Source organism: Idiotropiscis lumnitzeri, chromosome 2 (genome assembly GCF_059441095.1).
Source record: "Idiotropiscis lumnitzeri isolate Australia: NSW breed Sydney's pygmy pipehorse chromosome 2, RoL_Ilum_1.0, whole genome shotgun sequence".
Taxonomy (NCBI): Eukaryota; Metazoa; Chordata; class Actinopteri; order Syngnathiformes; family Syngnathidae; genus Idiotropiscis; species Idiotropiscis lumnitzeri.
In genome coordinates, this window is record NC_142392.1 from 18,051,666 (window position 1) to 18,066,533 (window position 14,868).

Consider the following 14,868-nt stretch of genomic DNA (forward strand, 5'->3'; position numbering starts at 1 on the left):
AGGCCCAGGTCTTCTCCAAACTGGATCTCAGAAACGCCTATCATTTGGTCCGGATTAAAGAGGGTGATGAGTGGAAAACGGCATTCAACACTCCCTTGGGTCATTTTGGCCTTTTGGCCTCACAAACGCCCCTGCGGTGTTCCAAGCCCTCATGAATGACATCCTGAGAGACATGTTGAACCGGTTTGTTTTTGTCTACCTAGATCAGGGGTGGGCAATTATTTTTTCCATGGGGCCACATAAGAAACATAAAATATTGTGGAGGGCCGGGCCAAAAGGCTGAACTCAATTCTGCATAATATTAATTGTATTTCTTTTTTAAAAAGCAGTAAATAGCACTGTTTTGACAAGCTGGCAAGAGTATATATTAAAGTTAAGCAATGAAACTAAATACCAAATAAACTGAAAAAATGAGGTTGCCTTACAAAAATTTATTCATTCAAATTTCTCAACACAATGGTAGACAAAATATTAACATTTTTTACTATTTGTGACTCATATTAGTAAACATATTCTGTCACATTCACTTCAAAACACATTTTGAGTTCCATATACTGTTGGATAGTTGTGTAAAGGTTCTGAGCATTTTAAAGACATCACAATATTGTCTTTTTGCACCAAACATTTAGCAAGATACAACATATTGACTGTCACTGAACTGTGATTTTGAGAAAAAGTGTCCCAGTTCATTGTTATCTGGTGCCTTACAGTAACATGCCTACATTTGTGGTCTAACTGCCTCATTTGGTGTTTCAATGTTCATTTTTCTTGTTCAGTGAGAACCAATCAGTCAGAACCAAGACTGGTCACTTCTGTGAGCTCCAGTCCCTTCATAGTTTCATAAAGAGAATTACTTCCCATATCTAAATTAGGCCATTTAAAAATACATGACTTTTTTAAAATTTATTTCAATGTATATTTAAGCTTGCTTATGTAATAATACAATATTTATTCAATTATTTTAATGTGTAAAATTATCAACAATTTAAACCTTTTTATTTCACACTTGAATGTTTCTTAACATATTTGTTCATTTGAATATGTATGTAATTTAAATTATTCCATCCATCCAGCCATTTTCTGCCACTCATCCAGGGTCGGGTTATTGAATTAATTTTTTAGTATTTTTTATAATTCAATATTTATTTCAAGATCAGGACTCTTCTCAATGAGTTCAATATTTATAAAATGTTTCTATATTTGTTATTAATTGAATTAAGTCTGTATGTGGTTTCCAATTTTAATATTTCCCTATTTCATTATATAACTAATCCAATGTATAAAAAATATAATATAGCATAAAAAAAAAATATTTGGTATATTTGACAAATGATTTAAGTTTTTCCGAAGTGAGATTCTGCTTAACAACAAACCCCAAACGCTTGATAGAGCTCAACCTAGAAAGTGTATTTAGCCAGTCAGAAATTTATTCAGAAAGTGTAATATTAAATGTATGTGAGGGCATATTTGAAGAGTTTGAGTTTTGTTCAATGGACCATTCATACACGAGCCAGCCTAACACAGCAAGTAAACCAGCGCTGACTCCAGTCGCCATCAAGTTGCCAACTCCTGACATTCCAAAACCTTTGAGAGAAACTGAGACTATTCGCGTTTCTCTTTCTTGTTCTTTTTATCGTTCAACTTCTACATCTGTTTTTCACCTTTTCACGCAGCGTAATGAAAGCCAGTTGAGCAAGTGGAACAAGTGATTTTATTGATGATTGTGGAAGGCAACGATTTCATAAGCACCGTTTCTTCTCACACCTTTTCCATTAAATTCGATTAAAAAGACAACTGAAAAGCATAACGTAAATAAATGTTATTCCAGGCAAAGGCAATTAATTTTATTTACATGTTTTATGTAAACACAAAAAAAAATCATCACTCAGACACATTGGTTATTCTGGCACTCATCCCATTGGCTTAATGTCAATAAAAGAGCTTTGCAAAATTACATTTTTCAAAATCACATTTACATCTTACCACAAAGAGTCAGTTCCTTCAGTTTTTTTTTTGTCCATTTTTTAAGCTCCAAGGGTTGCTGCAATTCTCGCCAGCACAATTGTGTCTCTCAGCACCCGTTTTAGAAAAGAATTTTTTAGCACAAACGCTGCAACTGAATGGCTTGTCTCCACTGTGCGTTCTTGTGTGGTTTCGTAAATGTGACTTTTCAGAGAAGCATTTCCCACAAACTGAGCAGGAAAAAGGTTTTTCTCCAGTGTGTGTTCTTGTGTGACTTGTTAAATATGATTTTAGAGAAAAGCTTTTACCACAAACCAAACAGGAAAATGGTTTTTCTCCAGTGTGTGATCTTGTGTGTTTCATTAAAATTGACTTTACAGAAAAGCTTTTGCCACAAACTGAGCAGGAAAAAGGTTTTTCTCCACTGTGTGTTCCTGTGTGTTTTATTAAATTTGACTTTGAAGAAAAGCTTTTCCCACAAACCAAACAGGAAAATGGTTTTTCTCCAGTGTGTGATCTTGTGTGATTTATTAAATCAGACTTTCGAGAGCAACTCTTGCCACAAACTGAGCAGGAAAAGGGGTGTTCTCCACTGTGATTTCTTGTGTGTTCTGTTAAACTTGCCTTTCGAGAGAAGCATTTTCCACAAACTGAGCATGAAAAAGGGTTTTCTCCAGTGTGTAATCGAGTATGTGTTTTTAAATTCCACTTCAAAGAAAAGTTTTTGCCACAAACTGAGCAAGAAAAAGGGTTTTCTCCAGTGTGTGTTCTTGAGTGAATTATTAAATGAGACCTTCGAGAGAAACTCTTGCCACAAACTGAGCAGGAAAAAGGTTTTTCTCCACTGTGTGTTCTTGCGTGGCTTGTTAAATGTGTCTTTTGAGAGAAGCTTTTTCCACAAACTGAGCATGAAAAAGGTTTTTCTCCAGTGTGTGTTCTTGTGTGATTTGTTAAAAATGACTTTACATTAAAGCTTTTGCCACAAACTGAGCAGGAAAAAGGTTTTTCTCCACTGTGCTTTCTTGCGTGCCTTGTTAAATGCGACTTTTGAGAGAAGTTTTTTCCACAAACTGAGCATGAAAAAGGTTTTTCTCCAGTGTGTGTTCTTGTGTGACTTGTTAAACTTGAATTTTGAGAGAAGCATTTTCCACAAATTGAGCAGGAAAAAGATTTTTCAACACTGTGTCTTCTTGTGTGGATTTTTAATTGAAACTTTTGAGAGAAACTCTTGCCACAAACTGAGCAGGAAAAAGGTTTTTCACCACTGTGTGTTTTTCTGTGCCCTTTTAAAGACAACTTTGAAGATAATGTGTCAGTGTGACATGCCCTTTCACCTTTGGCTTGCCCATCATCATCATAATCATCATTAGTATCATCATCATTGTCATGGGCGTCTGATAATGTGTCCTCATTATGTGCTTGTGATGGCCCCCAGTGGTCTTCATCACCTTCTGTTGTCATGTGATGACTTGAGCTGCTGCTTGCAAGCTCCGCCCCTCTGTTGTCAAGTCAAGTCAAGTCAATTTTATTTGTATAGCCCTTAATCACAGACAGTCTCAAAGGGCTTTACATAGCCACAATCGACATCCCCGATCTTAACCCCCAGGAGGGCAAGGAAACACTCACAAAACCTCATTAGGGGAAAAGTGAGAAACCTTGAGAAGGGACCACAGATGGGGGAATCCCCCTTCCAGGATGACCAGGCTGCAATGGATGCCAACTGGGCAACATTTGACACATACAATGATGCTATGCAATAATAGATGAGATAATATAAGAGTCAATTGAATGAAGTGCTGCAGGAAGATGACTTCAGTGGAGTGGGTCCTCATCCAGGGCCGTAATATCCATGGCAGCATATCCGAAGATGAGCCTTCGATCTTGTACCGGTCAGTTGGTGTAAATTCAGTACAGCCACTTCCAAGTGAATCGCCATCACCTAATTCGGGGAATTGGGAACAGAAAAGAAAGAACAGAAATAGCAAACAGGCCAACAAGTAGTTCAATGAAGTGCTGAAATATAAGGAAATCAGAAAAGGCGCTGCATGAAGACGACTTCGGCAGAGCAGGTCCCTTCCCGGTTCGTCAGTGCCGTAATCTTCAAAGCATGTCCCCATCACCTAATTCCCAAGCAGGGGAAGGAGGGGGCAGAAAAGAGAATAACCGGCAGTAAACAGGCCAACAAATAATTAAATTAGATGCTAAAAGTATATAAATAAATTGATCAAATGTCGCGCTGCAGGAAGACGACATCACTGGAACAGGTGCATGCCCAGTTGGTCAATGCCTTAAACTTCCTAGTGGGTCACCGTCACCTAATCCCCCAGCCGGGGGAAAAGGGGGCAGAAAAGAAAACAAAAGAAAAAAAGCGGCAGTAAACAGGCCAACAAATATTTCAGCTAAATGCACAAGAGTATAAATGCGTCTTTAATAGTGTTTTGAACATTTCTACTGAGGTGGCGCCTCTAATATCTGAGGGAAGTGCATTCCAAAGCATTGGTGCCCGAATAGAGAACGCTCTAGAACCTGCGGACTTCTTTTTGGCTCGCGGGATCACTAAAAGACCAGCATTTTGTGAGCGAAGGTTTCGGGACGGAACATATGGTACCACGAGGTCAACGAGATAGGAAGGTGCTAAGCCGTGCAATATTTTAAAAGTAAGTAGCAGAACTTTAAAATCACATCTTCCGAGGACCAGAAGCCAATGCAAATTGGCTAGTATCGGGGTAATATGATCAAACTTTCTCGTCCTCGTCTTTTAATACTAGACATGGGGAGACCCGAGAGCAAAACGTTACAATAGTCGAGGCGAGACGTAACAAACGCATGGATTAATCTCTAATCCTCTAATCTCGTTGCACACCTGAGTACAATGACAATAAAGGGATTTCTATTCTATTCTATTCTAAGATTTCCGCGTCACACGTTGATAGAATTGGGCGAATTTTAGCAATGTTACGCAGATGAATAAACACAGTTTGAGTAATATTTTTTATGTGCATTTGAAACGACATAGTTGCGTCAAATATAACGCCGAGATTTTTTGTTGAATCCTTTTGGGCAATATTATATTTATCGATACTCAGAGTGGTGTCTTTGAAAAGGTACCGATGACGCGCTGGTCCAATGATGAGCATCTCGGTTTTATCTGAGTTAAGACGCAAAAAATTGAAAGACATCCATTGTTTAATTTCGGCAAGACATTCCTCTAATTTATCGCAATCACGCGGATTCGTTATATCCAACGGCATGGATAATTGCGTATCATCAGCATAACAATGAAAACTAATGTTATATTTCCATATAATATCACCAACCAGTAGCATGTAGATGCTAAACAAGAGAGGTCCAAGTACCGATCCCTGCGGAACTCCACGTGATCTTACAAAGATCAGAAGTCGCATTGCCATGAATTACACGGTGCGTCCTCTCCGACAGATACGAATTAAACCAAGAAAGCGCTGAACCTGAAATGCCAACACACGTTTCAAGGCGTTTTAATAATATGTTATGCTCAACGGTATCAAAAGCGGCACTAAGATCGAGTAAGAGTGTTAGAATAATATTAAGAGGTTATTATACATTTGCCGTGATGCAGCTTATTTTAATATGTAGTGCATATAACATGTTGCAGTTTAATATAGTGAACTATGCTGAGTGTTTGCAGTGTGACGGGGTGATACAGGGAGACACCTCTACTGCAGGGAGGTGTCTGCAATTGGCGGGGCGGTGGCACTTCTTCAGAAGTGAGGTTGAAGTAAACAACATCTTGAAGAGCCCTGATAAGTTGGCATCGAAGTCTGAAGCAAGCAACTGGGTCCTGATAAAAGATGTTGACGTCAAAGTCAGCTGCGATCCATGGCGACACCCCAATGATAAACCGGACTGAACCAGCTTTTGAGAAGACGAACTGTACCACCCTTGAGTGTAATCTGATTCCCCGATGTTATAAAAGGGAATGTGTGAAAAGCATCGAGGAACGGGAGGGGAGATAAAGTTGTCAAATAAACTTTGTTTAACCTTTCTGTCTCCACAAGAGCTGTTTGTCTCTCCTTTTAGCTCACGAACACTATATGTCAAATTGGCGAACCTGACATACAATTGGTCCTTCAGAGCCGTGGACCCAACATACTGGAGGCGTCCAGGGGCGAAGCCGACGACCGAGGACAATCGTGGCCACAACAAGGATTTATTTTTTATTTTTTTCCAGGATTTCTTTTCTTTTTTTGTTTTTTGTTTATCTTTTTTTTATTATTTTTTTGGACCTGGTCCTCGACTTTGCTACTGGATGCTGAAAGTTGAAGGGCGGCTGCGGAGAGAGACGTTCAGCTCATCTTGGGTGAGTGTGTGAAGTCCGAATGTGATGAATGAGTGTGATAAATGTGGGCATTTGAAGGGGTACGTAGTTAAATTCTGCGTTAACAGGAGGGCGGACTCCTCTGCAAGTAAGTAGTTAAATTCCGTGGGGATATTGTGGGGACTAGACAGAGTAAGTCTTTAAAACTGTGTAAAACCGTAAGAATACTAGTCAATGTTACGTGAAGAGACAGAGATAGTCTATAAAACTGAGAGAGGATAACAGGGGTGTATCCTCCACGCGCGTTTGAAAGGGGAAAAAAGAGAAATAAGGGGAAAAAAGACGAGGGGAAAAAAAATAAATAAATAAAAAGGGAAAAATAGTGTGAATGTAAAAGGGTGCATGGAGGCTTGCAACCTCATTTTGGAACAGGAAATTTAACTGACAACTGTCTGGGAAGCAGAAGCTTGGGAATTACCTAAAACAGAGTAATTGTCAGCCTGTTCAGGGATTGGAGAACAGTTTAGGGAAAAATGGGGAAATCAAACAGTAAAAAAAGCTAGCAAAAACGATCCGAAACAACAATTGACGTGTAAGGACTAGAAATTTATAGAAAGCCAATGTCCGGAAAAAGTAAAACATTTAAACTCATGGATAACAAAATATAAATTCGCTGGTCAGCTTAGTACACAAAAAATAGTCGACTTACAAAATAAAACGAAGAGAAGAAAGAGAAAAAAAAAAGAGGTGAAGAAGCAGCTACCAAGCCATTCATAGGTGTGGCTGTGTGTGCGCTGATAGATAACGTTCTGCGAGGCAACATCCTTGCAGACATGTAACAACAAAGTCTTATGCAAGAGAAAATCTATGGCTAGAAAAAGGAGCTACTTTGACTAATGGCATATATGTCAGTTCAGATAAAAAAAAAAAAAAAAAAAACAATTCTTCCCAAAAATATTTTTCGCAATATTGACACATGTTGTCACACACATGTCAAACAGGAGGGATGGTATGGTAAGACAAACCAAACCAATTTTATACAACATATGGGTTTTAATTTTTTCTCAAAAGATTTTTTGAAGAGCCTGTATGATCTGTGCTCGACACAATTGTCAGGGAAACATAAGCCCAAAACGAGGACAGTTTCCCCAAGCAACATACACCTTGCGCATTGTAAGAAGGTCATCTCAACCGAGACACCCGGCAAGGGGAAGGTAGGCAAGCCTGGTGACTAGGTGGGGGCAGATCAATAGGATCTGAAAACATTTTAGGCCAGTGAAGAACTATAAGCCACCCTACCCTATTAGGGGTCTCTCGGCCGATATGACTTTCGCGTGGATAAAGTTTGAGATTTTGTGTTGTGCAGCCTTGGTTGCAGTGAAAGCTTTGTATACACCAACATATACACCGATAAATAATAATAATGGACATTCAACTAAAAATCTTAGGTTACCTGATAAGATGGACTTTACATCATGCGCTAGGAGCAACAGCATTGCTGACTCAGCAACAATGATTTGTTTGCCGACTAACAAGGTGACAACTGCTATTATACCATGGTCTGAAGTTAAATTGAGTGAAGCATCCGTTTTCAAAGTAGGACAACATGCGTATAGTGCGCAAAGTTATGGACGCCGGTACACATGGTACTTAACTGTGAGAACTAGAAGATGGGATGGACTGGTAGCAGAAACGGGACAAGACTGGTCTGACTGGACGACTGAAAAATGTGCAAAAACTTTGCGGAAGAAACTTTCATTAACACACGTAGCGATAGGAATTCAGTTAACTATTAACTCGACAAATTGGGGATGCGACAATAATCCGTGTGAAGAATTAGATTTAAGCCCATATTCTCAAGGGGTAGATCCTTATCATACTATTGTAATTTGTGTATCTACCATTTTAGAGAATCCCGTTGAGGCTACCCCTATAAAAAATATAGAGACCAAAACTTCGATGAAAAAACGATCTAAAACGGTGCTAAAATTTAAAGGAAAACTCTCTGTAGATGATCACTTTTTGGCTGTTACAGGAGTTACCCAATTAGGAAATAATTGGCTACTATTAATGGAATCAGCTGCTAAGACTGCAAATTCTAGTTGTGTTTCATGTATGGGCCCGAGACCATTGCTACGAGTAATTCCAGCAGCTCTTCCATCGACATGCCTTTTAGAAGTAATGACAAAATTGACGCCTAATGCGGATTGCATTGCTTGGAATGATGTCTACCCGGCTACGAAAGCAACGAAAGATAAGCCTATCTTTTCGACCGATGTGGCAGTGGCTAACTTTACTTGTGTTAATCTTACAGGAACACAAAATAGAGTGGGAGGCTTATCATCAGCGTGGTGCAAAACAACTCTGCTCCAATCAGGTACACTACTGCCACGCAGCGATGTGTGGTGGTGGTGTGGGGGTACTAAATTATTTGATTCATTAAAGGACGCAGTTGGAACTTGTGCATTGGTGTCACTTCTCTTACCAGTGTCTATTTTTCCATCCACAGCAGGGGACATTCAAAGAGCAGTTGAAGCCCACGAATCCCCCTATTATTACGCCAGGAAAAGACGAAGTGCTTCCTGGAGGGATGGTGATATGACCTATTTGGATGCAATTGGCCAACCAAGGGGCGTACCAGATGAGTATAAGTTGGTAAATCAAATCGCAGCGGGGTTCGAGTCCATTCTCCTTTGGATTACACCGAATAAGAATGTGGATCGAATAAACTACATACACTATAACGTGCAAAGATTGGGGAACTTCACTGAAGAAGGATTTATAGCTATTAAAGAACAATTGGCAGCAACATCACTCATGGCATTTCAAAACCGCATCGCGGTGGACATGCTGTTGGCAGAGAGAGGAGGGGTTTGCGCCGTGATTGGTGATCAGTGTTGTACTTTCATTCCTAACAACACTTCTCCGGAAGGGTCCCTCACAAGAGCCATTACAGGCTTGCGCGCCCTGAACCGAAAGCTGAAGGAACACTCAGGTGTGAGTACCTCTGCATGGGATGAGTGGTGGAACAAAACGTTTGGTAAATATAAAAATTTGGTATTTTCGGTAATGATTTCTATAACAATGTTCACCTCAATCCTTGTACTGTGTGGATGTTGTTGTATTCCCTGCATTCGCGTTTTGATTGTCCGACTTATCTCAACAGCTCTCGCTCCAACAAATTCCAAACTACAGGAAATATATCCTTTGATTGATTACAGAAGTGCTGGTGATGGAGGAGACAGTGATGACCAAGTTGATGACGACGACTGAATTTACCTGGGAGATACTATTCGTTAATCCAAAACGCTCAAATAAAAAAAATAAAAAAAAATAAATAAATAAAAAATAAAAATGCACAATTATTAACCATATAACTGTGTATATCATAAAGCCATCACAATTAACATTAGTTCGGAAAATATCCCCTTCTTAATCACAACTCAAAGGGATGATTCTATAAACATGCGAACCTTCAGAACACCCATGAACACGTCAACTATAATTTAGCTATTCTTTTTTAACTAACTAAGACAGTGATTCTCAAATAGTGGGGCGTGGTGCGATGCGAAGGGGGGCGCATGAATTGATGACAGTGCTCCACACAGCCAGTAGCTAATCATATCACAGCGGGGCGTGTCCTATTTTTCCACTTTTGTGCTGAACAGACTGCAGTTTTCACCCAGGAAATCCATTCAGCACGACATTAAAAAACGACAACGCCGTTCATTCTTCTCGTCTAACAAAAAGAAGCACACGAGTTATCGCTAAGCAGAGATCAAGTGCGGATTTGTTGAGATTGGCGTTTGAAAATGTGTGAAAGAACGACACCCAAGTACAAAGATAAGATAAGATAAGTTGTCCTTTATTAGTCCCACAATGGGGAAATTTGAGGTGTTACAGGAGTAAAGATATAGATCACACAGAGTCGGCGGCGTAATGTAGCCGTTAATGTATAACATTAGCAGCAGACATTCATAAAAAGCATGCAAATATACACAGTATAAACGTATCTAGTGTAAGGAAACACTCCTATTGCCTGTCCATTATACAGAGGGGGAAAACACTGTAATGATAAAAACTACTGAATGATTGGAAATACTGCAATGATAAAAATATTGCAATGATAAAAGTACTGCAATGGTAAAAGTACTGCAATGATAAAGTATACTGTAATGGTAAAAGTACTGTAATAGTAAAAGTACTGCAATGATAGAAAAATACTGTAATGATAAAAGTGATAAAAGTACTGTGATAGAAAAAGTACCGCAATGATAGGAATACTGCAATTATAAAAGTACTGCAAGGATAAAAGTACTGTAATAGTGAACATCCTGCAATGGTAGAAATACTGCAGAGATAGAAGTACAGTAATAAGAATACTGTAATATAAACAAAATACATCATTGGTCAATATTAAAGTACCCCTTGGGTGAAAGTGCAGTAGCGGTTTATATTGCATCCTAGGACTGCACAATTGCACTAATGCCCTCCTGTTTGTAGGCCTGACCCAATGTTCTTGTTAAAAAGTCTGACAGCAGTCGGCAGGAAGGAGCGGCGAAATCTCTCTTTGGTACAGCGAGGGTGTAAAAGTCTGTCACTGAAGGAGCTGTGGAGTGTTCTCAGAGTGTCATTGAGTGGGTGGGCTGGGTTGTCCAGCATTGATGACAGTTTTGCCGTCATCCTCCTGCCCCCCACTGAGTCCACAGAGTCCAGGGAGCAGCCCAGGACAGAGCTGGCCCTCCTCACTAGTTTGTCCAGTCTTTTTTTGTCCCGGCCCGAAATGCCTCCTGCCCAGGAGACCACTCCATAGAAGATGACTGAGGAAACCACCGAGTCATAGAAATTCCTGAGGAGTGTTCCCCAAACGCCAAAGGACCTCAACCTCCTGAGTAGGAAGAGTCTGCTCTGACCCTTCCTCCAGCTTGTCTCCCAATAAGGCGGGCTGTATGGTGTTGAAAGCACTTGAGAAATCAAGGAACATGATCCTCACCGTGCCCCCCGCCTTCTCCAGGTGGGAGAATGAAGTGTGGAGCAGGTAGATGATGGCATCATCCACACTGATGCCAGGCTGGTATGCGAACTGGAGTGGGTCCATTAAGGAGCTGACCAGGGGGCGCAGGAACTTTATTACCGGGAACAAAATGTTCCTGGCCTTGTTGGTAGAAAAGGGGGTTGTGGCGTACTCCCTTTTAAGCCCATAGTAAGCCAAAGATGCAGATGCATTCCTTGCAGCATGCGCTTGTTCACTGATGAGATCCGTGCAACCCTGGATGGATGCATTAAATGTATTTTAAATGTTTGGATGAAGTGAAACTATGCACACGTGCACAAAACAGTGCAGAGCCACCCGAGGTTCATTGACTCTCATACGACCAAGCCAGTACAAAGTTCATAAATGAAAAAGACCGATACGTACTTGACTTTAAAAAAAAACAAAAACTTAATATTTTGTGTTTTATTCACCAAAATTGATCGACCGTCATTGATGTTTTCGCCACAGTGTGCACATTTTGTAGAGGCAGGCAGAATTCCTTCCGGAAGGAATTGCTTGAACAAGATATAAAAACCAGAAAATGTAAAATGTTAAATAATCAGTTCAAATTTTATACTGGGAAAAAACACGGAGTTCACCCCCCACTATTGGTTATTCTTTGGCATACATTTTCTGCACTGATTTTATTTGGCATAAACAAATGTTTAGCAAACCGACAAGTAAAAGGCAATAATTAAAAATAAAACGGCAATAACCTTGAACGCATTTCCCCAAACAACTTAATATTGTGATGCATATTTTTAACGACAGAAAGTCGTTCTTTACAAAGCAAATGAGAGTAAAACGTGTACAAACCTGCTTTGAGTGGCACAACACGAGACTGGTTGCAAACTTCGTCCAGCAGTTGATGATGTTGCTCGTTCTCTTCTTTTATTCCACAAAGTTCCTCTTTGTACTTGGGTGTCGTTCTTTCACACATTTTCAAATGATAATTCCAAAAAATCCGCACTTGATCTCTGCTTGGCGATGAGTCATGTGCCTCTTTTTGTTAGCGGCTAGCTAGCTTACAAGCTAAGCTAACAAGCTAAGCTAACTGCACCGAAAAGTATCAACACGCGAAGATGAGTTGATCGGGACACAAAGACTTAATGAATTATGTCGACGTCCTTTAGAGGAGCACTAAGGATCGAGAGACCTCATTGTTGGGACAGAAAAGCGACTGTCCTCAGCGAAGCCGGACCGAGATCTTACATAGTAAAACAAAGCATGGACAAAGAGTGAGGAGGAACAGGAGGAGTCTTCTGAAGGTTCCCGAGGACTGTAAGAAATCTTCTGATACGGCTGAGGCTGCAAAGCAGGTGGATACATCGAAGGAGCACAGACCAAAACCACCAGCAATTTCTGGGATTACTGAACCTCTTCGAAGATCAACAAGAGTTAGACGACAACCGGACAGGCTGATTGAAAATGTTTAATGTTGTGTGATTGTTGCTAAAATTGTTGTAGAGCTGCTTGTTGTCATAAAAAATGGATAGATATTGTTAAGAAGTGAAAATAATTGATAACAAAACAAAATTATTATAATAATAATAAAAAATAATAAGAATGAAAAAAAAGCTTAGGCATTGTTGAACGTTTGAAAGGGAGATGTAATGATAGCAGTTATATCATTGGCCACTAGTTGGCAGTATTGCCCGATGTGTGTTTTGGTTACCAGACGAACAAGTGTGTCTGCACATTGACGAGAATGCAAGTCAGTAAATTAAGAGACACAAGCTTGCAGCATCACGTTGCCTGCGTGACTTCTGAAGATAGAAGACGGAACATTACAGTAATCATTTAAAAAAAACGTATAGTAACCATAAAATTATTTTAAAAAAACGTATCGTAAACATACTAAAGCTGTTGCTTTTTGTTATTTACAAAGAATTTTTGTTTAAAATTCCCCTGGCTCTTCTTTTTGTGTTTTCTATATTATGTACGTATTAGTAGCTTCCCACAACTCCCTGGCAGAAGGTAGGCACTGATTTTTTTCATATAAGAGAACATTATCAGATTCCCAAGCGTGAAAAAATCCTGAGTGACATGGCAGGTGCTAAGTACTTCAAATTAGATGCATCGCATGGATTTCTGTATTCATAAATGTGTTTGGTTTGCTTCTGTGAATAAAGATTTTTAAAAAAAACGTATTAGTAAATATTTATCATCTCATCATTATTTGCACAACAGAGTACTGAGTTTCGAGATCCTCTCAAAAAATAATTCTCAAAATTATATTTCTTAGCAATTTAGCTTAGTTAAGGGATATTTTATTGACAATCTAACATCAATCTACAAAGACAGAAAAAAAATTGGTGGTGGGGGGGGCGCGAATCTTTTTCTTCTTGGGAGGGGCGGGCGTGAAATAATTGAGAAGCACTGCTAGTATTTGCAGACATTATATTCATACAATCTCGCAGCCCGAGTGAAACACAGCTTTGTTGCAAGTTCGGGAGGAGAAACTTAAACGTCTCACTGCTGGAGCAGCAGCAGCTTCTCGAGGCAAAGGCGGAAGTGACGTCAGATCTTACGCGCCAATGTGGCGTTATTTTAGTTTTTTTTTTTTTATCAACCGAAATAAAATATTATATAGAATATATATTGAAATATAACAGCCAGGGGTAAAAACATACACAGAGGCAAAGAAATATATTTGAAAAACACGTGCTGAAAGCATGACGTCATAAGCAAGCGCGCAGCTTCCGAAGGACCTTGACCACATCCACCGACCCGTCCACACCGGAACAAAAACCGTCCACCGCTAAATTCTTCTGATTTAGTGTGGAACTGACTGTAAATTTCTCACAGAATGTCCAGTGCTACTCTAAAGGACTACGACATAATTAATTAAGTCTTTGTGTCCCGATAACTCATCTTCGCGCGTTGATGCTTTTCGGCGTAGTTAGCTTAGCTTGTTAGCTTGCTAGCCGCTAACGAAAAGAGGCACATGACTCATCGCCAAGCAGAGATCAAGGGCGGGTTTTTTGGAATTATCATTTGAAAATGTGTGCTAGAACGACACCCAAGTACAAAGAGGAACTTTGTGGAATAAAAGAAGAGAACGAGCAACATTTTCAACTGCTGGGCGAAGTTAACAAGCAGCCTCCTGTTGTGCTACACAAAGCAGGTTTGTACCCGTCTTACTCTCATTTGCTTTGGAAAGAACGACTTTCTATCGTTAGAAATATGCATCACAACATTAAGTTTTTGGGGGAAATCGTTCACGGTTATTGCCGTTTTATTTTTAAATATTGCCTTTTACTTGCCGGTTTGCTGAACATTTGTTTTTGCCAAATGAAATCAGTGCAGAAAATAAATGCCAAAGAATAACCATAAGTGGGGGGTCAACTCCGTGTTTTTTTTTCCCAGTTTAAAATTTGAACTGATTATTTAACATTTTACTTATTCAGGTTTTTAAATGTTGTTAAAGAAATTAAGTTTGTCATGTCATCATGTTTCAAAACTATGCTGCCAGATGTAGTGTATGTTTATATCCACTGTTGGAGTTGAGCCACCGAGAAAATGAGAAACATTTTGTAAATGAATCTTAAATGCCAAAGTTACTCCAATGCGT

General features: G+C 39.6%; 1 protein-coding gene across 1 annotated transcript; it reads left to right on the forward strand.

Moving 5' to 3' along the window:
* The first annotated feature begins 7,200 nt into the window (after positions 1-7,200).
* Positions 7,201-9,532, forward strand: LOC148341859 (uncharacterized). Its single transcript, XM_088283977.1, has one exon. The coding sequence runs from the start codon at positions 7,583-7,585 to the stop codon at positions 9,530-9,532; it is 1,950 nt and encodes a 649-aa protein (XP_088140103.1). The 5' UTR covers positions 7,201-7,582.
* Positions 9,533-14,868: the final 5,336 nt, after the last annotated feature.